The 26,715-nt window shown below is 43.1% G+C and overlaps 1 protein-coding gene across 6 annotated transcripts in view; it reads right to left on the bottom strand.

Annotated features, from left to right (window-relative positions):
• Nucleotides 1-26,081, bottom strand: part of nav1a (neuron navigator 1a) — a 69,081-nt gene extending 43,000 nt beyond the window's left edge. For all 6 annotated transcript variants that reach the window (XM_047340270.1, XM_047340274.1, XM_047340271.1 and 3 more), the window contains exons 1-4: nt 25,927-26,081; nt 24,849-25,676; nt 11,243-11,345; nt 9,514-9,840 (exon numbers count right to left, since the gene is read on the bottom strand). In XM_047340270.1, the coding sequence (XP_047196226.1) occupies nt 9,514-9,840; nt 11,243-11,345; nt 24,849-25,671 (1,253 nt within the window). In that variant the 5' untranslated portion in view covers nt 25,672-25,676; nt 25,927-26,081. The remainder of the gene's footprint in view (nt 1-9,513; nt 9,841-11,242; nt 11,346-24,848; nt 25,677-25,926) is intronic.
• Nucleotides 26,082-26,715: the final 634 nt, after the last annotated feature.

Below are 26,715 nucleotides of genomic sequence, written 5' to 3'. Positions count from 1 at the left end.
ATCTAGTAACATTTAATATATCCGAGCGAATATAATTCACTGGGACTTTTTCTTCCGTAAGAGGTAAGATAATTGTTCACAGTGAAGTCATGATTATTCAAAGTAATAAAGACGCTGATTTTAAAATGCATAGATCTTGATCCAGATCAAAATCCAGACAAAATTATCAGTCTGGTTATATATTAATCAATCAATCAATCAATCAACCAATCAATCAATGAAATTTTACGTGTATATCCCATATTCACAAATCACATTTGTCTCATAGGGCTTGACAAGGTGTGATATTCTCTGTCCCGAACCCTCAACAATGTGAATGAAGTTTTTTTTTAACATATGTCATATTTAAATTCATTGTTCACATTAAACAGTTGCGAGCCCACATTTCTTGTGGTCCTCATTGCCCAAATTCAATCTAAAGCCTTCCTCCTAACACTGAAAAGCAAACCTCTGTTGACTGAATGATGTCAGTCGATAGGGTTTATATCTGCACTTGTTGATTTAGCATCATGTTCATCATCAGCTGTTGTTTTCAGGTCATTTCCCCCTTTTCATCTCTTCTGTAGGTCAAGTGTGATTGAATCATATGAAAAGAAAATAGAGAAAATAAAAAACATCTCCAGGAAGAGCAGGATCCACTCTTTCCTCAGAGGAAATGGGGTGAAATTGGTCATTGGGCAAAAGTCGTGACATTTCGACCTCTGTAAGTTAAGAAGCTCCGCTCACACGAACGCTCACTCACTCCGTTTATTTCCCTTGCACGCTCGCATTGTTGACATGGTAACATATCCCTCTGAACTATGTGGGGGTCCTGCTGGCACACACACACACACACACGTGCACACACACACGTGCACACACACACACGCACACACACACACACACACACACACACACACACACACACACACACACACACACACACACACACACACACACACACACAGTCATCATAAACCCCCTCTCCACGCCCTCTTGTCCTTGCAGTCTGCTGACCATGTCCTGAGTTCTCTTATTCTTTTTCCAAACCTGCCATAAAAGGAAGCCAGGGATTAGCTGGGATTATACTGTAGCGTCTCCATAGGGATTTACCAGGCCTCAGCATTGGGGAGGGGTCCTGGCAACAGTAGCCCTGGCAGTGGGTTTGGTGTGGGGTTGGGTGCAGGGTGGGAGAGAGAAAGCTGAATGACATGGCCTTCAAGAGAAAGAGAGTATAGTGAAAGATGGAATAGGAGATGGATGCTGGAGAAGTTTAAGCAAAACTGCTTTCAGATATGCACTGAAGATATTCTCCTGGCGTTCTGTGAGGCGGCTGTACTGTATGTGAGAGCGCAGATTTTTCCAAGTGAGAGTCTCAGGACTTTCTCTGAAGGTTCTCTCTTCAGCCCCTTAGTAAGAACTCCAGACACATACTGCCAGACACAGACAAGATGTCCAGAGAGCTTTTAGTGATAAGGGCCAAAGCCAGTGTCTATGTGCTGTGAACAAAAACATGTGAGAAAGTCCGAATCCAATTGTTTTCGGATATTCTCCAGAGTTCATGTCTGAAAACGACTGAAAAGAAATAGAGAAAACTTTACAATTCTTGACTTTTTTTCTTCCAACTCGGAATGTGGGAAAATCTGTCTGTGGGATTTAAGCGTATTTCCCAAGCTCCCATCCAGAACATGTGTTTGTTGCTCAACATCAGTGTGTTTCACAATAATGAGATGGCCCAAAGTCAAACTAAACATTTCCACGGAGGCCGACAGGAGTAGAAGTCGAACATTCCTTCAAAAACTGACTGCCGTCCACTTGGATATTAACACCAGTGTGTGTGTGTGTGTGCGTGTGTGTGTGTAAATCTACATGAACGCTTGCATGCGTGTGTTGCTTGTGTGAGGACAGACAGACGGAGACGTGGATAGACTAATAGCGTTTTGAAAAGGAGTGACGCAAAGCAAATATTGTCTCAAGCAAACAGTGGAAGCAGAATAAACCCTTACAAGAAAAAGTCTGATTCAGTCACAGTTTGTCCCTTGTTTGTTTGTTTGTCTGGTTTTACAGTAAATTACATCGTGTCATGTAGTGAGTTAAGGAGGTTAATCATGAAAACCATGCGGCTCAAACAGCCTCAGCAAACACAGGAGTATAAAAGATGTACATGAGGACATTGTTCTCGCTGAGACAGGAGGTGTCGGGGGGTTTCTAGGACTGTAAATCCCTCCGCAGCCCCATATGTTACTCTCTGTTAAATCTTTTAATGTGTTTGTATGCTTGTATATGTGTATATGAGCGTATGGTGTGGGTGGGAGCTTTTCTGTGCCACTGTAGCAGACAACAGATTAATGTCATTATTGTTTGTAAGCGGCATCCTGCTGAGACAGCTGGAGCCGGTTACATCATCGTGAAGCAAAATAGCCAGGCAGATAAACAATATTTTTAAATATAGTACTGCTACTAAATATGAATTAAATGTAATTATCATATTAAGCAGATTAGATGCATAATTAAATAAAAATGAAGTCTCTCACATGACTCATATTTAGAAATGCTCATGTGATGATGGTGAATGGCTCTGATTAGTTAAGAAACCGCTGTGTGTGTGTGTGTGTGTGTGTGTGTGTGTGTGTGTGTGTGTGTGTGTGTGTGTGTGTGTTTGTGTGTGTGTGTGTGTGTGTGTGTGTGTGTGTGTGTGTGTGTGTGTGTGTGTGTGTGTGTGTGTGTTTTCTCCTGGGTGTTCCCTCCAGTGTTTTGCCCACACGTGCTGGAACAAAGAAAGAGCGCACTCCTCCCCAGAGTCCAGTTCCCTCCGTAATGACAGTAAAAGTAATTGATTACACGCCGCACTGAGCAGAGACAGAGCCACCGGAGCAGCAGAGAGAAGCAGAGAGGCCCAGAGAAGAGCAGGTAGTGGATGACAAGAGCAACACATGGCCCATCACCCTCCTGAACCACCCCTCAATCTGCCTCTCGTCAGGTTTTCATGTCGATCGCACCGTCTCTGACACACACTGTCATTCAAAGAGAAAGGATGGTGAGGAAGGGAGGAAAACTACACTTCTATATGTGCCGAGACATATACAAAATAAAACGTTCCTGTAGTAGTAATGGAATAACACATTCACCCACTGTTACAGTGAAGCTTGCACAGGAGCTTGATTTTCTGTAAATCAAATTGTCAATATCTCAAACTAAATAATCTGTCATGAGATACCATTATTGTATATTTTATTCCAGTAATCTAAAATGAGAATTATCGGTTGTACCAAATTCAAATTAATTGATTAAAGAAGAAGAGCTCTCTGAATAGTTACTTATAATTATAAGTATATATATATATTCATTAGTTATTATTAATCTTTATTTAAACTCGTGGAATTATTGAGGAAGGCCCTAATTTACAATCATGTCGAGTGACAGAAAAATACAGATATAGTGAGAAAAATAACACAGTATATAAATAAGACGCATTAAAAATTATTCACATCCTAGGAGTTGACGTTTGACCCCATCATTTAGAATAGTTAGGGACGTGGTTTGTTTTAAGAAAATCCAAAGAAAGAAAATATTTTGTGCAAATCTTCATGGTGGCACTTTTTCAATTTCCACCTGTCGTATTTATTTAAAATTAGGCTGAGCTCCGGTCAATAGCATTTAACTGATGTGAAATGTAAATTGACAACTGATAAAATGCACCTGTAACAACTTTTCAAAACCTATATCCTACATATACAGGTTCCTCAACTGTAGTCCGGGTTGTGTCGGCTGCAGCTCGAGAGGTAAAGCGGGTTGTCCCCAAACCAGAACATTGGTGGTTCGATCCCTGGGTCCTACAGTCTGTCAGAGTATGACAGAAAAAAACACGGCACGTATAAGCGCTGTATGAATGTGTGTGAATGGTTTAGTGTTAAGACCAGAAAAGCGTGAGAAGTACGAAATCAAACTGTGGCACTTCATAAAGATGGGATGCAACTGAACATGGGGTTAAACACAACTACCAATAACAGAGGTCACAGTGGCTGCCCTTGAAAAATGACACCACAAACAAGTGGGTACTTCCACAACCATGCATTTAAATAAACAGACGAGTAAGTGCTGACTTAGCACAAGGAGTACCTGTGGTGTTTCAGTGACTGAGCAGACAGTGTGAAGGACACTGTCTGAAGACAGCGTCCAAGAAGAAACCCACAGCTTTCAAAACCCACAGCTTTCAGAACCCACAGCTTTCAAAACTACATGAACAAACTGTCAAAGAACATGAAAAGAAGCCTGATGATTATTGGCAGCACATTCTTTGGAGAGATGAAACCCAGTTGTTTAGAGCAGATGGCGTCCTGCCTGTCTGGCGAGGACCTGGACTGGACCACCACAGTGACCACAGAATACTGACTGTGAAACCTGGAGGTGGGAGTGTGCCGATACATAAGGGACATGACATTTATAGATGCATTATGAATGCATATCCCCAAATACTGAATGGAAAGTGGTCATCAAGACTAAAGTGCTATATAAATACAGACCATTTACCATTTAACTGGACAGTTAGTCACAGTATAAAGATCTGGCTCTAACATGAGGAAAAGCCCTGGGTGTGTCCACTGTGTGCGTGTTTGTGAGTGTGTGTGTTTGTGTGAGTAAGATACAGACATAGACACAGACAGACTGAGTGAGTGAGAGAGTGAGTGGATCTTTCACCTGAAACGAAAATCTGATCCAGATGTGGGAAGAGGAATTCATTTATCAGATGCGTCAGGCTGATATAGTTTCTTTTGTGTGTGTATTTCTTAGTTTTGGCCAGTAGATGGGGTCAGAGTATAGCAGAATCACACACACACACACACACACACACACACACACACACACACACACACACACACACACACACACACACACACACACACACACACACACACACACACACACACACACACACACACACACTCCTGTTACACTTAATTTGAAATACTTGTACCATTAAAAGATAACAAGATTACAAGTAATCAGATAATGAACTTTCCTGTTTGAATCAGGCAAAATATTTTATGCCAGAAAAGTGACTGATGATATCAAAGCTTGTTCCCGACAACACAAAACATCTCAGTTCCTCTTAAAAAAGTTATTCTTTAACTTCTGTAGACTTTACTGGACTCACATTAGGAACAAGCAGCTCACTTCTGCTTTTCTAGAAAGCACTTAATTCAGCAGACTCTGAACAGCTTAGGGGAGCTTAGTGTGTGCGTGTGTGTGTCTGTCTGCTGCCAAAAAAATATTTTCATAATTCAGGCGTTTAGTGCAGTGAAGCGTTGTTACCATGGAGACTGCGAGTTTACTAATGGGAGGTCGCTCCTCCATCCAGAAACAAAAGCGTGCGGCCCAGCAGGGCAGAAAACAAGACGCATGCCCAACCAATGGTCGACATGTGTGTGTGTGCGAGTTGAGCCCATTATCACTGCACACATGACAACAAAGACCATCAATACGATCTATCAAGCCCAGATGAGGCTCAGACACCGGCTGAATGTAGACGTTATGGTTCATTCAGGTTTGTCATAATATTTCTTTTGTTAGCACTTTTTGCACGTATAAGCAAAGACAAATTTCTCCCCTGACAAAGGTAGACAATAAAGTATATTCTATACTAGTCTATACCATAGACTGTATATAAAGGTCTATACACAGCTACTACCTTTTCAGAGCACAGTGCTTCACATAAGGAAGCCCCCTATGTATTTCAGCAGTACTAAAGTGTTGACATGGGGATATATGTTTAGTTGGCTCTTTTCTTAAGGTGCCTGCTTGTCTCTATTATGACGATATGAAACTTCAGTCATTGTTTTTTGGGCACTAAATAGTGAAAGAACTTCAAATCAATCCATCATACAGACAGCTCTGGTATATTATCACCTTATAAAGTTGTTATAGCAAACAATTGCCTACTTAAACTAGAATAATGCTTATCTGAGCTGTAAATGAGGAAATGTACACATATATGTGTGTTTCTTAACACTTCAGACTGGGGGATGTAAATTAAACTGTTAAGAAAACTAAAAACAAATCAGTACACAGTGTAAACAATTCACTATATTGATCAAACTAAACCAACCTCTGCCAAGGCCAAACAGTCCCCTTATGAAACCACAGTCAAATTCACTAGATCAAGGATATTATTTGGATCTGCAGCAAATTGTACAGACTCATAGATATCAGTCCCCTACACATGCCTTTTCCCACCAAGAACTATGAATTATTCTCTGGGAGATGTTGAAAACGCCCTATTTCACAATGTTACATTTTTTTTAAATATGTATCCTGGATCCGCACGTAGAAATCCGTCAAATAGTTTTTGTGCAATCCTGCAAACTAACAAAACAGACAAACAAAGGCAGATGAAAACATAACCTGGCAGAGGTAAGGATGAACTGAAAGAGTTAAAACTGTATGAAGAACTGCAGATTTGTATATAACCACAGTCTACACCGGACTAAACCTCATTACTGCTTAGGAGAAGGACCATCTCACGCCCCCGCCCCTCCCTGCTGTTTCCTAGTGAGGGCGATGAGTGTGTGAGTGAGAGTGTGAGAGAGTGTGTGGGAGGGGTCTGGTTCCAGATGTAAGTGGAACTCTTCAGACAAGAAGAGGCCCAGGCTTTGGGAAGCACAGGAAACGGATAACTGACATAAAGGGTCCTGACTCAGTGTGTGTGTGTGTGTGTGTGTGTGTGTGTGTGTGTGTGTGTGTGTGTGTGTGTGTGTGTGTGTGTGTGTGTGTGTGTGTGTGTGTGTGTGTGTGTGTGTGTGTATATATATAAGGTCTGTGTCAGGCAGGTCATGGCCCAGTCGCCGTAAACTCACCATTGTGTGAAAGTGAGTCATGTCAATACAATATAACTGAGGTGAGTCAGAGTGAGACCAACCATGACTCAAATCCTGCTCATCCATACATGTTATATATATGACTGAGGTGGGATTTATTGTTGTTTCCGTCTCCATTTAACACAACAAAGAGATGAGGAAGACAAAACCCAAACAAAGAACATGTGTGCATTTGTGATGCATAATGTATGCCGGGAAATCCTATGTATAATATATGTAAGGGTGAGACGTGGTGTAACGTGACCTCTGTGTGACAGGGGTAGTGCCTCCATGTATAATGGATGAGAATGTGTCATAAATGATGAGATAAGCGTCAGTAATCCAGCGAGGGGCTACTTCAAGATGAAAGGGTGGAGAGGGCAGCCAGGGAAGGAGAAACAGCAACACCAGCCTGCCCTCTAGTGGTGTAGGTATATTAGTCTGAAACTGCAGTCGGTGTCACACCACGTCTGCACTGGAATGACACTCAGAGTGTAAACCTTCCCATAGTTCCCTTAGAATCAATTAAGCTGCACCCAATTGCACGTACACGTAGATATCAGTTCTCTAAATGTGCCTGAATTTTTTTCATCGAGATCCACATAGTATTTCGGGGGAAATTGGTGAAAATGTAAAAAGAACATCCCATCTCACGATGTAAAAAAAATCCCTTTGTCCGGATCTGCCCAAAAATGTTATTGGGTCTTTCTAGGCTCATATCATTTCCTTCCACCAAATTTCAATGAAGTTGATTCTGTAGTTTTTGTGTAATCCTGCTAGAAGTCAAACGGACAAATGGCAATAAAAACATAACCTTGGCATAAATGATTCAAATCCCAAAACGATAAGTCGATTTAGAGATTAGTTGATCAACAGAAATTACACAATTCTGATAACAGCTCAATGCTCTTAATACTTTAACACACTAAATTGTTGTTATTTTGCTGGTTCAAGCTTCTCAAGCACGAGAATCTGCAGCATTTTCCGGTTTTCTATGATTTATATGGTGTTGGTTGGATAAAACTAACGACTTGGAGATCTAGCTTTGTTCTCCAGGAATTTTTTTTTGTTTCATAGACAATACAATGTTCGTCTGCTATTATCTCTCTCAATGTTTTTCCTTAAACCCACCAACAAATGTTGGTTTTTGTTTTGCCTCCCCACACAAAGAACAATGTAAACCTGTATAACCACTGATTGGAGGTCATGACCAGACAGTAGAGCTACAGGGACCTGGAACTGTGTTGCAATTGATTTCCTGGTTTTTGTGGTTACCGCGGAGATGTCAAGCTGTGGCCAGCAGAAGGATTTTTCTTAGTTTGGTTTTACACACACACAGAATCATAGTTTATGAGATAATGTGTTTTTCTTCGCTGTGTTTAGAGTTGGTCAGTGAAACATGAAGCTGGATGTTGTGCCATACCTTCTCATTTTGGGACAAGAGCTGCATGTTTTCCAAAACTAACGAAAGAAAGTCCAAGGAACACAACTCAGACCATTTTTCAATAGACCCTCTACACTTAATGTCTTGTATTTGTGTTGTGTACTGATGAGAATTAACTAATGTAATCAATCCTGAAGGTTTAGAGTCAGAAGGAGATGTGTTGTCCTGACAGAACGATGGAGACAACTACCAGTGTGTGACCTATCCCTCTCATTCAAGATAAACAGCTTACACCCACAAAGGCACAATACACAATCTTATTGGGTCATCTCGTTATTGTCAACAACAACACACAGACAGACACGAAAACACATTCCCATTAAGATGAAAAGAATTGTGATTGTTCCGCTGTCGCCCATTATACAGCCAATAACAAATGAAGGTTACAGACAACGACACACGTTTTGTAAACTGCTCAGTCTTTGCTGCCACAGGAGGCAGCCAGCCGTGATGTGTGAAACGAGCAGAGGTGTATGTGCGCGTGTGTGTGTGTGTGTGTGTGTGTGTGTGTGTGTGTGAGATGTGAGAGACGATACCTTTGCAGATGTTCTAATTATAGGAGGGAAAAAGGTTTCAAAGCCACAGCACCAGGGTACCACCCTCCACACAACAAAGCAAACATGCCAACGAACCTTTCTGAAGCTGAAATTGGTCTTGTTTGTTTTCTGATGTGATCGCAACATTAAATCTTTTGAATCCATGGCTACTTCAAAACAAAGGTCATTCTGATTTTGACAGCTCTGGCTGAGGACCACATTGGCAGGTCTCTGAAGACGTCTGTATACTAGCTCTGCCACGGGGGCTCTGGTGGGCCAACGCTGTGACTGGCCCTCTGCATGGAGGCCCGCTGGCAAAGGCGGCAAGTCCACAGCTGAATATGTAAGGATGATCTCTACGAGGGGGCCGGACGATGGTGACATCATTCTCAGACTCTGCCAGAGGGCTGTTTACTGACTGTGGCAGAGCCAGCTGCATCGGGGGCTACAGATAAAAGGGGGGTACAGATGCCAGTGTCAAGACAGACGCTATGTGTGGGGGTTGTGATTCATTACAGAGCTGTGCTGCTAAATCACTATCTGCAGGCCTGACTGCAGCAGTGGAGTTGTAACAGTTGGCAGGATTCCCCTCACGAGGAATGCTAACCTCATTAATGATCGTGTCCGTGTCATGAAATGTGCTGCTAACGTTGCAAAGGTGCAGCTGGGGTGAAAAACGCAAAAGAAGAACACAACTCACCCGTTCCCCAGATCATCAATATCATCGTCGTCTTCATCATCCTCGTTTTGGCTCTTCCCGCCGAGGTCGCTGTCACTGAGGTAGTCTCCCTTCAGCAGGGACGGGTCTGTGACGTCCAGGGCCTCGATGAGGTGGATGCGAGAGGAGTGGCTGATCCGGCGGGGGATGTCCACCTGGGTGTTAACTGTGGACGGAGCGTCCCCAGCCTGCAGACGGGGGCTGGCTTGACCCTGGCGCCACGACAACGGAGAGGAGCGGTTCGAAAGACTGGAGACGGAGAAGGCGGCAGCTTCGTCGCTGTCGTAGCACATGGTCCCCTCCACACAGCTATGGGTTAAAAAAGGAGGAGATGCAATAATGAGAATAAAATGTAGTCACAGCATGACCTTCTCTAAAGAGCTGATATAGACATTTTTAACAGACAGGAAGTAAACGTCTTTAATTTCCTCAGCTTAGGAGCTGCTTCCTCCATTCGATCATCACCCCACCCTGCATCCTCCGCTCTCAGACAGACTCCAATAAAAAAGACTTATTTTCGAATGTTTGGTTGGTATCCAGGTGCCTTTGCATGTGTGTGTGAGTTAATGTGTAATTTTCATGTCAGCAAACATGGCTTCATGTTCTCGGCTCTCTCACTTTTCTGTGATTCTACAAATATCAGCATCACTAACGTAACAATCTGCATGCGAGCTAAAGCAGCAGCGCAGCACATCTCTGTTCAGTGGCCGGGCAGAGAATGATGAGAATTTGCATATTAAAAGTTTCTGGCTCTAAAACTGTGAAGGTGATTTTGCCAGCTACAGTAACATCAAACATGTCTGCAGGTAGAATAGATACATAATGAGGATGAGAGAGAGGATACTGCCCCATCTTGTTCGAATGGATTTTCACAGGGTTTCTGCTTTTTATGCAGGCACAGCATATCAGAGAAATTATGTGTAGATAAAACCATTTTTTGTCAAACCAATCCATTTGTTTGATTCATGCATTTCCTGCACTAAACACTCAGAGGAAATAGGATTTCTTGTTTGCACAGGATACTTCTGTAGGCGTCAAAGCAGAAAATGTCCTCTGGGACAGCGGGGAGTAATTCAAGGTTACTACAGTACAACAAAAGTATGAATGGCGAAGGAAACGTATTCCAGCAGGGAACCATCTGCTGATTTGCTCTCTGTGCATGGAGCTCCCACTGAGGGATGGATGGGGGATGTATGGCAGGAGACGCACGGACAGGCAGCCGGAGGGGAAGCTCCCAAGGACAAAACCTGAAGACGCGCTCGACACAGCTGAAATCAGTCAGTGACAGACAGGAAGCAGGGGAAGGGAAAGGACACACACACACACGGGCTCATATAATCAGAGCATTATTGCGTGTCCTGTTGTGTGTTTGAATGAGAGTCGTGAGTGTGCATTTGCAGAGACGGCTTTGAAGTCGGTTTTGAGTTAATCCTGCTTCAGTTCTGTATTAACCAACGCAGAGGAGGAGAAGAGCAGGATGAGAATGAAAGACTGACGGCTACTGGTCCATCAGGAATACTGATATTGATCTGAGAGAGACAAACAGGCAGTTAACCACCACACCGTTAGGAGTGTCAATAAGAATCCGCCCATCTCAACTGATCCTCTCTTTTCTTATTTACTATAAGTTTGTTTGCCTTAACTTTTTCCTGATGTCGTTTTGTTTTTGCTTTTGTGTGTGTGTGTGTTTGTGGGTGTGTGTGTTGCTCACCTGTGGCTGAGCTGCACCCCTCTCAGGCTTGTCATGGTCTCCTCCAGGTTCTGTCGAAGGTCCAAAACATTTTGCACCGTTCTCTTCCTCTGCGACTCCGGGTCTGCAGGACACACACACAGGATATTTTTAGAGATCTAGTGCCATGATCTAGTGCCATGTTACATAGTTAGAGGACAGCAAAAAAAACACTTATAAACTATATATATACAGTGCCTGCATATATTCACCCCTTGACTTTTTCCCATTAGTACTGTACTAACTGGAATTCAAATAGACTTAAATAAACTTTTCCGTTGATCAACAAACATGTAGTACTAGTAAATAAATTTTTGTGACACAAACAATAATAAGAACAAAAGTTGACATCTGTTGGATAAGTATTCACCCCCTGTCAATACGGAGAACCCTCGCTGCAATTACGCTGCGTCTTTTGGGGTATGTTCTACCAGCTTTGCATCTAGAGATGGAAGGTTTGTCCATTCTTGGCAAAAGATGGCTTCAGATTGATGAGACCGCTGGAACCGATCAGTCTGCCATGATTCTCTATTGGATTGAGTCTGGCGAGCCATTTAAGACATAACATCTTAATCCAAACCATTCCTTGTAGCCTGGCTGTGTTTAGGTCATTGTCTGCTGAAGATGAACTTCCCATCTCAAGTCTTTTGCACTGCATCAGATTTTCTTCAAGATTTCCTTATTGGCTCCATCATCTTTCCTCTATTCTACCATTTCCCTGTACGAAGAGCATCCCCACAGCATGATGCTACACACATATTCACTGTTGGATGGTGTCTCAGGGTGATGGGTGTTCACACATAGTTCATTGAGCCAAAGTTCAATTTTGGTCTCATCTGACAGACACCTCTTCCACATGTTTGCTGTGTCTCCGCTTGGCAAACCAACGGGATTTTATGGATCCCTTTCAACAATGGCTTTCTCCACTCTTCCATAGGCCAGTTTGTGAGCGACTAATAGTTGTCTGTGGACAGATCTCCACTCAGCTGGGATCTCTGCAACTCCTCCAGGTAACGCTCTTTGCTTCTCTGATTATTTTCCGTCCACTCAGGGTGACCTCCTTGGTAGTTGCGGTTGTCATATTCTTTCCATTTTTATGATGATTTATGTGCTCAGAGATGTTCAAGTCTGGATATTTTTATAACTAACGCTTCATATTCCAACTTATCTGACCTGTTTGGTGAGCCCGGCTCATGATGCTGTTTGTTCAGTAATGTCTCACAATTGAGTCCGTCAAAATGATTATACTGATTAAGCAAGGACCTATTATAATATGTACTTGATGTGACTGTGTGCAATGTAGATCTTGTTAGGGGTTTCAATAGATCATACTACTTAGATTTATTGAATAATTGTGAAACATAATTTCCCACTTCCAAGATGCTATTTGTCATACATAAACTCCATGAAATAAATTTAACTGTGTTATACCATGACAAAATGTGAAAGTCAAAGGTGAATACTATGCAGGCACTGTATATATATATATATTTATTTATCTCTGAAATCTAATATACTATGAAATATGATCAATTAACAAACAATGATAATGGGTGTTTCCTATGTGCTCAACACTGACTAGACTGATAATCACATAACACTATAATATTATAATGATAATCATATAATGTTCAGTCCCTGCACCCTCTGGGATTACATCTGGTCATCTCAACAAACCCAGACACCAAAAGGGAACAGAATACTGAGGGTAAAGAAAAGACGTGACAGAATAGTGGCAGTGTGAGCACAGTTAGTTTTTCCAGATGGCAGTGGAGCACGCAGAATGAAATATGATGGCAGACAACAGAAGTGTCCCAGACCACGCACATCACTTCTGTCAGTCTGGATCCGTCTTTGCTTCCTTTCTAACTAACTCAGTCACAGTGCCCTGCTGCCCGCTCACTGCACTCTGCCCCTCGACTGCTCCACAGCAGACTAAACCTAAAGCCTTGGTCACTTAAACCCACCAGGGGACAAGTTGGCATTTGTTTCACCCCTTTCTAATATAGTGTAATCTGCTCAGACTGTGTGTGTGTGTCTGATATTATAAATCATCATCTACAACACCAAAGCATCTCAACCACAGTGACATACACCTACACTGCATCACATGACCTTGACTCCTGCTCTCTGGTGTGTATGTGTATATGTGATGAGTGGACGGTGATAAAAGAGTTATGGTGCTCAGTCTAGGGTGTTCAGTTCAATAGACCATTAGAAATATGCCAGCTGACTCCCAAATGAGCACAGCCAAAGATTTTCTATAACCCAGGGACAGGGTAAGACAAATGTATCAATGAATTAAGTGTACTTTAAAAATCTTCTCAGCCAAATACACTTTATTTTACGTTCATCGTTTTTAATGTGTTGCTCAGTTTTCCGATTTTCATTCAGTTTTATGCATGATTTACTTTTCAGGTTTTTTTTGCTGTGCTAATCTGATGGCACTGTTGGTGGGCAAGTCCATTGGCCCCACATCAATCTCAACATCTACTGGATGGATTACCATTAAATGGACAATAACATTGCTATTGTGAGTATGTTAGCATGCTAACACTTAAGCACAGTCTCACACAGCACCCCCTTTGAAAAACAAAAAACTGAGAAATAATGTCTTTGTCAATATCCTTGAAAAAAAAAAACACAAATGACCCTGACGTCACTCACACACACATGCACACGCACACACATTTACAACTACCCCTCCTATGAATGAGTCCAGCTGGCAAGTGAGGAGGTCAAGAGGGGGAGAGACCATAATGAGGGAGGACGACAAATCATGAGCTGCCAGAAATGTCAATCTCAACAACAGCTGCACACTTAACACTGTTTTCAAACACCCTATACACATATGCATGATGGGGCTCCACACACAAATTCACATGTTGCAATAAAATGAATATAAACACAATGATAAATATAAAATACAACTATGTTCTGCAGAAGCACTCCCATGACATTACTGATTTGCTGTGTGGAAATTCAAGCTGTAAACAGATGCTTCTCAGCTTCAAAAGATTCAGTTTTGTCGTATAAAGGTTTAGCAGGAACAAAGAGCCCCTGCAACACGTCTGACACACACTCAGACACGCGCACACACACACTTACAGGCTTTAATTGGCCGATTTTAATTACCCTAAACGGGAGCTTTGTTTAACATCGGCGTCAAATTGATTAGATACGGTCTGCATGATTGTGCATGCGCCTGCGTGTGAGAGAATAAGTGTCTGTAATAGACTTCCTGCCCCGCCTCTGCCCTGGCCCTGGTGGTCCCAGCTGGCATGGGGAGGGGGGTGCATTGGCGGTCATAGCGGTGGGGGAATTACGGATGCAAATATCCTTGTCGGCCCCGGCAGCTCCCCAGGGGTGTGGATGAATTACACTCATCTGGTTTTAACTGTGAGTTACACTCATCTGGTTGGAACTGAGTGTAATTCTTGTGTGCACGTGCGTGAATGTGAGGGAAGCTCCACCTGCCTCTGCTCTTGACACACTCCAGAACACACACTCCAGCTCTGAAGAGACTGAGTGAGTGTTATTGTTAAGTGCGTGCATGAGATGCATGTGCAGGACAACCTCTGCATCCCAATGCAAGTCTGCTCTTTGTCAAGACAGACAAAAACTGACAAGATCTAAGAAATGGAAAGTTATGGGTATAAAGGAGCAAAGTTAGAGGATATTGTATTTTGGCATATTTCTGTGAAAATGTACAATGTCTATTTTTTTCCTCTTAATGTGGTCACAAGAATTTGTGACATCTGAATTAGCATCAAAGCTAAGGAGCTTGTGTTTGAATCCACAGGACAGCAAAAGTTAAAAATAATTTCACAAAGCAAGATTTAAGGTCAAATATTGCTGCCTGGCATAACACATTTTAAATGCTTTTTCTTCTGTAAAAATACCTTGAAAATATATATATATATATATATATATATATTTATTGTGAAGCAAGACAAAACAAAACAAGACATAAATAGACACTCAGGATTGACACGAGGAGGGAGGACATACTAGTAATGCTGGGGGAGAAACTGTGGTGTTGGCATGATTTGTTATGGAGACATTTTATGGTAGTGTGTGTGTGTGTGTGTGTGTGTGTGTGTGTGTGTGTGTGTGTGTGTGTGTGTGTGTGTGTGTGTTTGATTCCTGTAGGTGCAAGTGTGTAGGGGAGCAACAAGGGGGAGTGGTAAGAATCAGAAATAGAAATAGAGAAGAAATTAAAACTGAGAAGAGAGGAAATAAAAGTTGCCTTGCCTGTCAAGGGGGTGGGATTCCCCTACTTCCACCATCCTGCCAGCACTTCAGCTAAACTGGCTGAGGATGCAGAACCTTCCTGCTTTAGTGAAGGTGCAAATCCATAGAAATACATCACACATACGTGATTTAAACCGAAAAGGCTATAGATGGAATTAAATGCCTATAATTTCTATTTAAAGAGAATGTTATTTACAATGAGTACATGGGTTTGCTGGGGACTAGCTCTACAGGATGGTGCATGGACGACTGACTCAAAATAAACTATTCATAATGAAGGAGTGTGACACCCAGTGCAACAGTGTGACTCATTTAAGTATTTTTACTACTTTGAGGACAACAATGGGAGAAGAATAATCAGGAAATAGTTGCTACGCATTTCTCGGATTTTCGCGACAAAAAAAAACAGACAAGTAGATATTTCCAGCCTTGTCTTTTAAAAGAAGAGGAAATGACAAGAGTGTTGCATGATGTGGACGTCTGATGAACAAGAGACTGTGTGAGCGAACAAATGCAAGAGAGAGAGACTGCTGTCCATTTGGCTTCCTCTCTTGGTTCACTTGACTCTCCTCTCCATTAGAACAGAAACAAACTCCCCAAAGATACACTAATGGCCCTGTCCTTGCAGGAGTGGTCGTGTGTGTGTGTGTGTGTGTGGTAATATCACATCCTTCTTTGACAGCATGGTTCTCTGTATTCATGCATCTTCCCGTACAGGAGTGTGCATCTACACCGGCGATATCGAGGTTCGGTTTTGTGGAATATGAATGAAGGTTTGGGAAATGGCTCCTGTTTCTATTCTTTCTTTCTTTTCTGCCCTCCGGAGTTCATTTGTCCCTGTCCAGGCCGCGTGTGAGCACATATGTTAGTGTCACGGGAACTGTCCTCGGGCTACACTGCGCTTATCCCATGATAGATGGGTGGGGTTGAGCACCGCTGGTACTACACTGTAAAACTTCCGTTTCTCAAAAGATGTGGGTTAAGTTGAGCCAAATGACATATAGGTATCTCATCTATTTTTGCCAATGTAAAAACTTCTATTTAAAAGAATCAACAGCAGAATAGATGTGCATTTCTATTTACATTTTTCATAGATTTTCTATATACTGTATATAATATAAGTTTTATATCTTTGTATTCTCTTTTTATTTATAGTTACTTATATGAAGTTTATGGTCAAACTGGTAACTATCAGGTATTTCAGAATCAGATTTCTTTTTACTCGCCATCGGAACCAAACAACCATATTTGTCAGTCAATCTGTGTCAATCATACATTTTCAAAGTGGCTGTTTGTTTGCTGCAAAGACAATCATTACTGCATTCCTGACAACTGATGTCAAAGAATCACACAAACAGGATGCTAGTAAAACCTGTGTGGTTTGTGTTGTTGTTTCAGTGTTGTGCTCATTTAAAAAAATATATATTTCTTCAGGGCAAAAAATGGAAAAGGTGAGACATAGAGTATGCGATACCCCAGATATACACTGATCATAATGTGCATATTAACATGCTTATACAGTGACAGTCTACAGTTTATTATTTCTTATCTTATTTAGCGTGACATGTCTATTTAGTCTGATACTCTTATTCTCTCAACCTCTTTTTGCTCCAGTCAAATCTCAGCCCTCAGACAGTTTGCAAAACAGGAAGCATGACAACATACAGCCATTTCTGCACATCTGGAGACTGCGGACAAACACACGCTAATGCATCCAAATGTGGATCCGCATACTTCAGCACAAACACAAAACAACCCAGTTCATCCGTTTCACCGGGATGTTGTGACAGGATATTAGAGCCCTTGAAGATCATATCTGCTGTGTGACATGAATGGTTAATGAGCATGTCAGAGCAAAACAATATTGCATCCGCGTTCAAGAAATTAGAGCAGTTCACATGCAACAAATGATACAGCAAATAAGTGTGTTGATATACAAGAGTGGGGGTTTAGGGAAGTTAAAAGTTGCTGTAAAATATCACGAATCCCCTATTTAGGACAGAGTTAAAATCTCCCTTATCATCTCAGCTCAGCTCGGCTCTCCTTCCCCCCAGCAAAACTGTCTCTCTCTATAAGTTGACCCAACACCAACGTATACACATAAACACACACACGCCCTATCTCCTTAAGCACAGCCCTATCTGCTCAGAGGTAACAGCGCTATCCGCTTATAGGGGAAGGTGAGGGAGCTTAAGAGAAGTTTACTTTCTCAGAGAAGGAGGTCGAGACCTCAGCCAAGTAACAACAAAAGAACATCTCAACTCCCACCGCCTGATTAGACTTCAAAACACAAAGAGGAGTGTGTGTGTGTGTGTGTGAGAGTGTTCCTCTGTGCCGAGCTGCAAATGTGCGAGAGGGGCTTTGAGATTAAAAGAGAAGAACAGAGGTGCGATATAATAAAACACATAAAGACACACATGGTATGCAGAGGAGGCTGTCACAAAAGAACCACCCAGAGGAAAAAGAACAATCGTCCAGGTAGATGGATGGGAGTGTGTGTAGCATTCTGAAATGCCAGATATTTCAGCTTAGTCTCTTGTGCCTCCTGTGCACACTTGAAACTTTCAGCTTGAATCTAAAACTGAGCAAATCTAAATACAGAATCCATCATATGCACATGCACACATGCACACGCACACACACACGCAGAGCTAAGGCAGACCATAATGTGTGGCAATGTTTGTGTGTATTTTTGTTCAAGAGAGTCGTTTCCTGTGGAACTGTATTTTATGGTGTCTTGTGAAACCCAGCTGTAGCTCTGCTCACACATGTCAGACAGTCTGCTGGGGTTGAGTGAGTGGGAGGGATGACAGCCAGTAAGCACATGCACAGAATCCAACATTTAAATTTATTCTCAATGTTATTTAGAAAACCTGACAATAAATTGAGTATTTCATTAGATGCGCACAATGTCCGACACAAATTGCCATCGTCTAAGGCGACATCTTCAAAAGCCTGATATGCAGGAAACCAAATGCTGGACATATCAATGTACTCCATTCCTATCAATATTGTCAGACAGCATAGTGCAATAAAACCCAAAATATTGAAAGGGTGTTTGCCTCAATATGCATGGTACTGGCTGAAAAGTTATTGCACTTGCTGTGTGTTTGCATTTTGTTCTGTGCCTGCTGTTGTCGTGTTTGTTTACAGAACATCTGGGGCTGCTCGCTTCGCCCTGACTCCCTCACTCTCACTCATTTTGCAGAAATTCTGTTTTCAATTCAAGCCTGACAACTTTCTTATGTGACTTTAGAGATCTGCTGAGAGCATGGATCAACAACCTCCAAAAAGAATTGTAACCAATGAACGTGTGATGGGGTATATTACTGTATATATTACTGTATATATTTAGAAAAACAAAGGATCAGTGAAGGTGTCACAAACAGCTGGTCCCAGATCTGTTGCTGCTTTGGCTCCAGTTTTCACTACTGATAGAGCATTAGCATTATAAATAGTGTAAGCTAACCATAATTATCATGAGACTGTCAGATGTGTGTGTGTGTGTGCGTGCGTGCATGCGTGCGTGCACATGATGATGTTTCCCTGCAGCAGATAGAACATACAAACAGTTACATCAGTAACAATGAGCACTTTTATCAAAGACCTTTCAAGAGAGAACAGATAGAACAGAAATAGATGAAATCTAAGTATTCTCCTCACAAGGTGGCCTACATAACTCACTCTCGGTTTCACCCCCACTCACACACGGACCTCAAAGGTTTAAGTATATTGTATCATAGTGTATATTTTGTTGTAGGGCTGATCAATACATCAATAATTATTGCAATATGATTTTCATTAATAGCAATAGACTGTTTAAGTGTTTTTGATTCCCTGCTCAGAAAAAAACAAAACCTAGCTTTACATTTAAAATAGTAATGTTATATTTATCATTATAATTATCTCCATCCACTGATATGAAAAGTTTTATCTTGATTAGATTTTGGGCTGTATCGTCCAGCCCTTTTTTGTTCTACTTGTAAACATACACCACGTTTGTGTTAAGATTAGTCAGAGAAGACACGAATCAAAGACGGATACGTCAGCAGCCGTGGGACTTGCAGTCATTTAAATGTAAAGTTGTTTACATGGAAAAGGGCATGTAATAGTATTTTCCGGAATGATTGGAATGTTAATGGCCAATATCTTGTAATTTCCTTATCCATCTTCTCTATTTCATCATGAAATCGAAAGCTAAGTAGTTTCTTGGCTGTAGCAATTTAGAGGTAACTCTCCCGTGACAGTCATTCTAAGTAATTTAAGTGGGAGTTTGAGTGCTGAAGTAACATCAATAAACATTTAAATCTTTCATTCAACAATACAAACTGCTACGGTCATACCGATGGCTGGAAAATGTACAGACTACAGTGCATTGTACATGATATAATTACATAACTAGCTTTTGTATTGCAGCCTGCATGTGTGTGTGCGTGTGTAAGAGCTGATTGGACAAAAACACAGTACTAATATGATTTAGGAGGAAGACGGCAGGAAGCAGACAGCACTAATGCAATGGCTCCTGCATTAAGTCCTCAGAGACTGACCACAAAGCACTGTAAAGACAAAAGCACACACACAAACACACACACACACATACAAAAGTATAGAGAAAAATGCATCATCATCCATGCATCCACACATGTGAAAACTCTTTTGATCCCAGTCACATGAAAAGATGTCCTCTGTCCACCTCCTGAATCATTTGTACCAGAAATATCCTCTCTGCTGTCTGACTGGTGACGGAGCACTACTACCCATCAACTCGCATCAGAGTTGGAAGAGAGGACCGGGAGAGAGAGAGAGAGAGAGAGAGAGAGACAGGGAATTGGAATGACGCTTTTATTCCTCGCTCTCCTTGGGCGCCTGTTTCATTCGGCTTGTCACCACCGCCTCGATTGGGAGGATGACTGCCCTGAATCCTTCAGTCAGCGAAGCTCGGGGTAGAACCAGGCGCTCTGTCCGCACCCACATCACATTAGAGCACTGTGATCCCAAAGCAGGGCCCGATGATGAATAATACCTCGGCCACGGCCAAGAGGATGAATACATGGGAGCAGACAGGATGGGATATCGGTGACTGAATGTGGCACACACTGAATGTGCATGTGTGAGCATGTGTGAGCTTTAAAGCTGCGGTTCTTTGTTGTTATTTCCTGCAGCGCTGTTAAGTTCTCTTATGTGTGTGTGTGTGTTTGTTTGTCTGTGTGTGTGTCTTCTTTTTAAGGCTTTGGCAATTTCTCTGTTGGGTTTATTGTTCCGCAGACAGCTGACAAGAATGCAGGAGTAACCATCAGTCACGCAAATGTGCCCCCCACACACACACACACACACACAAATGTCACTCTAAAAAAAAACATGCTCGCTGGTAGTGGAGTCTTTATGAGCATCCATGTGTCAGAGTTGCATTTAGCTCTCTTCCACCAGTTTGTACAATCACTTCTTTAGCTCAACACCAAAATCCAATCTTCTAAACTAAATCTATATATTCTCCTTCTGATCCTTCATAAACTAAAATTCCCCTTAAATACCAAAATCTCCCTCCAAGCAGATGTCCTTTTAGCTTTAATCTGTAATTCATTTTAGTCTCGGTGGCTGGCCTTTTCCAGGGCGATGGATCTGTGATTAGTGGACCGGAGGCTGAATCTTCTCATTATCTTTATGCAGGGCCTAATCTGGATGCTTGCTGGTGTCTTTAGACTGGATCCCCTCTAAACCATGCCTGCCCCATGCTGGGGAAAGGCCGCTGCTTTAGGGAGCTTACCCTCTGCTGCACACCTCATTATGGGTGCTGGATGGGACCGGGAGCTGTCATTAGTGGGAGACATCTGAGGTTCAGCGCTTTAGGTTACCAGGGAAATCTACACATTATATGCTTTACAAGGTGCCGTTCAGGTCGATTTCACAAATGGAGTTTCCTTCTTCTACGTAGAGCAATGCTAATACGGTTGACAAGATATCTATCTACTGTCTGTCGGCTCGCATATCTTTAGCACCGTTCAACTTTTCACCTTCATACTACAACGAAATCTTTCTTCACTTAATTCATATAATTCATCAGTTGGTGCGATTTGGATGATTCAATAAAAATAAAATAAAATATATACTAGAGCAGTGTTAATGTGTTAATGCTCCAGAGCTACTTCCAAATTATTTCTTGACATGAGTGAGTCCTCTTCAAACAGACCTCACTTTTTATTGTTTGTGTGCTGGACGTTGTGTGGAGTTTTTTCCAACAGTCTATGGTGCAGAGTGAAGTTAGAAAACTTTGCGTTCATCCTGCCTGGTTTATCTGCAGTGAAGATTTTATAATCACTGTTTTTCATAAACTAAACTGGATTTGCTTTATTACCGTGTGTGGCTTATAAGTCTGGATGATTTACTGAACTAGGGTAATTTTTGTATACATTACATTGTTGACTATTTAAAAAATCTGTTAATCAACCAACAAAATCTTCAGAATCAAGTCACAACAAAAAAAAAAAGCTCTGTAATGGCAATGGCATCTGATTCTCCAGTTCGGATGTATACTGAGTTGAGTTTCACCAAACTTTACTCTTGCTGCAGCTCAATTACTGCAGGTCCCTCTTAAAGTTTCAGAAAGAAATTTACAACCAGCATTACCTTTCCCAACAGGCAGGTTTAGAATTGGCACAGCACTAGTATCTTATAAGACATGCAGCATTTGAGTGTATTACTGCTGAATGTACTGCTGCCTATGGACACACAAGTCAAGTAATTCTTAAAATCCAATTAGAAAAAAAGCTCTTGATCGCTCAGTGGTTAAACATGTATGTCCGATTAAAGAAAAACAGATAACACTGACACTAATCCTAAATCAGGCCTAACCTGACCTAGAAGACCTCTTCTCTGCATGTATGTGTGTGCGTGTGCATGTGTGTGTGTGTGTGTGTGCACATGAATAGCTGATTATCTTGGGTTATACATTCCAATTAGCCCTCCTTGGCGTCCTCCATTATCTGCCCACTGCTGTAGCCTTGTCTCAAAAAGACAATGTCCCAGTGCATCCTGCTCACTGTCATGCAATATGACATGTACAAGACTCAGGCTTATATTTTACGCCCTGCAGCCAACAGATAATATGTAGCTTGCAGTACAGGAGGCTATGACCGAGTCGAGCTAGATTCATCATCACATCCAGTATAATATCGTGCCGTGCTGGGACACATGGCTTTAATATATGTAGGAAGCAGATGAGGAGAAGATGGGACCATGCATGGGGAAAGGGAGGAGGAGCGGATCACTGGGAATGATCCATCGGACATTCATAATCTATCTTCCTATGACAGAGCACACAGAGCAGAAACCAATTAGCTGCTCGTCCCATCGGAAATGGAGAAGCAGATACGATAAAGGATGAGCCCATAGCTGCAAGCTACAGGGCAAGTTACAATTAACCTCTCCCGAACACTGACACACACACTACACACACACACAGTATAACTAATCCACACACCTGCAGTGGTTTTCTATGATAAACATCTGGCAGGTTGTGGTAGACTGTAATGACCCAAAGCTACAGGCGGTCACCAGGGATGCTAGAAAATTAGGTCACCGGCTTTTACCTTTATTCTACTCCAGTGTTTTTCTATCTCATGGAGACTGTCTCTGTCTCTGTCTCTTTCTCTCTTTCTCATTTATCTCCCTCTGTGAATGAAGTCCTGCCCTTTTCACTTTACCTCCATTAACCTCTATTCTGTGTTTGTTCCTCTATTTTTAGTCCGTCTGATTTTCCCTCCTACCTACCTGGCTGCCTGACGTAGGTGTGGCCAGCAACATCACAACAAGGAGAGGAACAAGGTCACACACACGCACACACACATATCATGTACAGTACAAACACACACTCTAAAAACTGCAGGGGCAAGGTCATACAAGCTGTGATCTGGGGCTGAGTTGCGGGAGGCAAGCTTGTGAAGAGGGAAAGAAAGAGACGAAGAGAAATAACTTGAGAGGGAGAGAGAGAAGACAGAGAGAGGGACAATGCTAGACAGAAAATTATTTCTTTATCAATCCAGATATAATGACTCGCCATCTCCCTTGCTCTCTGATGCTATCTGCTCTTGCCGAGAGGGAGTGATAGAGACAGAATGAGCAATAGATGGAGAGAGAGAAACATAGAATGAATAATGGATGAAAGGTGCAGATTCAGACCCTGGTTTGACCAGGACACCATATCTGCCTGTATTCTCCTAATACAAATCCAAACTAACAACTTTGGCGATACAGTGTGACCTGGTGGTGCCCCCCCATCATGTGTGTGTGACGTGTGTGTGTGACGTGAGTGTTTATAGAGGCATGTGTGTGCATGTTAGCTCGCTAACTACCTGTCCATGCCACCACCCCCCCCAGATTCCCCGCTCTTCTCCCACACGTTGCCCCCGGTAACAGGCGGAGGAGGTGGGGACGTGGTGGTGGATAGTGACCATCTGTCAGCGGCCCAGAGATCAATGGGACTAGAGAGGAGGGGGAGGAAGGGGTGAGGTGGAGGGGTGAGGGTGTGGAGCGAGGCTAAATATGTGGCCCACTGTGACCCGCAGCCTGGCTCAATATGCAGCCGATTTATTTACCGAGCGAAAACACACACACACCCCGCGAGTGCCGCTCACACAGCCTTTATTAACGAATGGCTGACTCTGGTGTGAGCCAGGCGATGCTACGACTGCAGCACTGATGGGAAACATGCCGAGTAGACGCTCAAATACAAACAAACATAGACACACACATGTGGGGACTGATGGATGGACAGAGCTGTGGATGCAGAAGTGTGTGTGAGAAAGAAAAAGAGAGAGGTATGAATTGGTTAATCTATATCTAGCTCACTGTGGCAGTGGGTCAGATTAGACTGGGACAAAAACACTCCAGCGCTAGCTAATGATTCAACGACAAAACAATGTCAGCCCTGCACTTGCTTCAGCTGATTCATGGGAGCACACAATGCTAGTTCACACACACACACACAAATCTGAGCAAACACGTACATCATAAATCAATTTGCTCATATGGACGAAGCACATTTGTCTGCCACAGTGATACAAAGAAAGCAGGGAGGTTATTCCCACCTACATAGCGAGTCTCTCTCCATCGTGTAGTGAGAAGCACTTAAAAAAAACACACTGACATTTTGCTCTGCTGCAATAGAGACTCATTTAAAATTCCCTGTTGATGCTGTAGGTCCAGAGCTGGAGGGAACAGTTTGGGTGTGGAGAGCAGAGGGGATGTTTATGTTACTCAATGTGTTTCTACGTGATGAACAGTCGGACTGCACCTGTGTGTTGTCATGCAGGATATTGGGTAGTGATCATGGACTCACCGAGGATTTGGCTGAAGAGTAACTGCTCCAGGTCCCCAAGCACCGTCACCACCAACTCTGGGTCCACCTTCAGAAAGCTCTTGTCGTCTTCCCCCTCTATCCCTTTCCTCTCTTTCTTGTCCTCTGTCGACAGAGATGCAGATCTCACCTTCTCCCCTAGTTTCTTCCCATAAGTCCCGGTGCTCCCAGCTCCATTGGAGTTAGCTTTAATTGGGTGGTCAGCGGGGTCTATGTCTGCACTCTGTCCCGCCTCAGAGGCCTTGCTGATGGGCTTGACCTCAGCGTAAGGTCCCCGTGGTTTACCAGGGGCAGGGATTCGACTCGGCTTGCCGGTGTTGGGAGTGACAGCTGGGGAGCAGAGAGGTTTGGGTCTTCCCTGGAAAAGAGACTGTTCTGACTTCGAAAGGGTCCGCGAGAGAGGCGGTTTCCCGGCCGCAGCAGGACCTGTTTTAGTCTGTCCTGCCTTGTTGGCGCCAGCGCCAGGCCGGTTTGTACAATCATTCCACCGTTGAGACTGGTACAGGTGCAGCTTCTTCTCAGCATCAGTGAGCACACACAAGTTGCTGAGTGATCGCTGCTTGCGGAGGCCGGATGGATTGGGGATGGGAATTGGGATAGATCCCGAGGAGGGACGGTAGACTTTGAGCTCTGACCCGGAGGGACGCGAGGGTCCCTGGGGCAGAGCAGAGGGCTTGGGCGGGGGCTTCCTAGAGGCCATGGCCTGGGCTGAAGTATCCTGGCAGGAGACAGCAGCAGCAGACCTGAGGTTCAGCTCTCTGGGCTTCGCCGTCATGCTAATGTTAGCCACATTAGCCTCCAGCATCCCCCCTGCAGAGAGCCAAGCAAAAGCATCAGTGCCACACTGTGAAATACAAACGAGCAGACTGAAAGAAATGGATGGAGAGGTGAGAATGAGAGATGAAGGAAAAAACAACAGCACTGTCTGGTTTGTTCTCTCTGTCTCCTCTGGGTCCAGACTGAGCCAGACTCCCCACTGTGTGAGACTGTGGGTTCACCCCTCTCCTGAAAATGATGAGTGGGTTAGCGGAGTGGCAGTGTGGCAGTCACCCTTACTCACTGCTGGTAATCCATGAATCTGCAGATCAGTGTCTGGCCTCTGTAAATCCACTCTTTCACAGCGCGTCCACAGAGATGACAATAGCGCTGCAGGAGCGTAACGCAGCAGTGACCAGCCTCTGTCTCCTCCTCTGTGCTCCCTCCTGCTCACCAGGCAAGCAGCAGCCGACTGACAGGAGGAACAGTCGCTGCAGCAGCAGCAGCAACATCCCTCCTCCTCCTCTCTCTCTCTCTCTCTCTCTCTCTCTCTCTCTCTCCTCGACCTCTCGCTCACTCACTGGTTTGCTCACTCCAACCCCCCCTGGCTCATTCACCCTCCCCTATCCTCCTTCTTCCTATTTCCTTCCCTCCTTCTTTCTCGCTGTCTCTCTCTCTCCTCCCACTGGCTGATTCAGCCGCTGATCCTGTCCCTCTCTCTCTATCTCTCTCTAAAACACACACACAGATGCTGTGTTTTGCTGCGCACCCTTGAGTGTGAACATAAGGGCTCGGCAATAAATTACCAGCATCCTCCCTGTTCCTACGTTGCAACAACAGCTTTTTTTCTTTACATCCTTTTCAAATGTTCACTCATTAAATCACTCTTCCCTTTAACTCTCTGTGTCCACTTTGCTATTTAATCCCTTTGTTGTTATTCCTTTTCTTTCTTTCTTTGTGAAAGGAAAAACAAAAAAACTAATTAAAGAGCATTAGAGCAAAAGAAAGAGCATAAGAGCGAAAGATAGCAAGAGCGAAAGAGCAAAAGATGGAAAAAGCTTAGGAAAGAGGGAAAGAAAGAAAGAAAGAAAGA

This window comes from Hippoglossus stenolepis, chromosome 6, assembly GCF_022539355.2.
Source record: "Hippoglossus stenolepis isolate QCI-W04-F060 chromosome 6, HSTE1.2, whole genome shotgun sequence".
Taxonomy (NCBI): domain Eukaryota; kingdom Metazoa; phylum Chordata; class Actinopteri; order Pleuronectiformes; family Pleuronectidae; genus Hippoglossus; species Hippoglossus stenolepis.
This window is presented reverse-complemented; position numbering and strand designations above follow the sequence as displayed.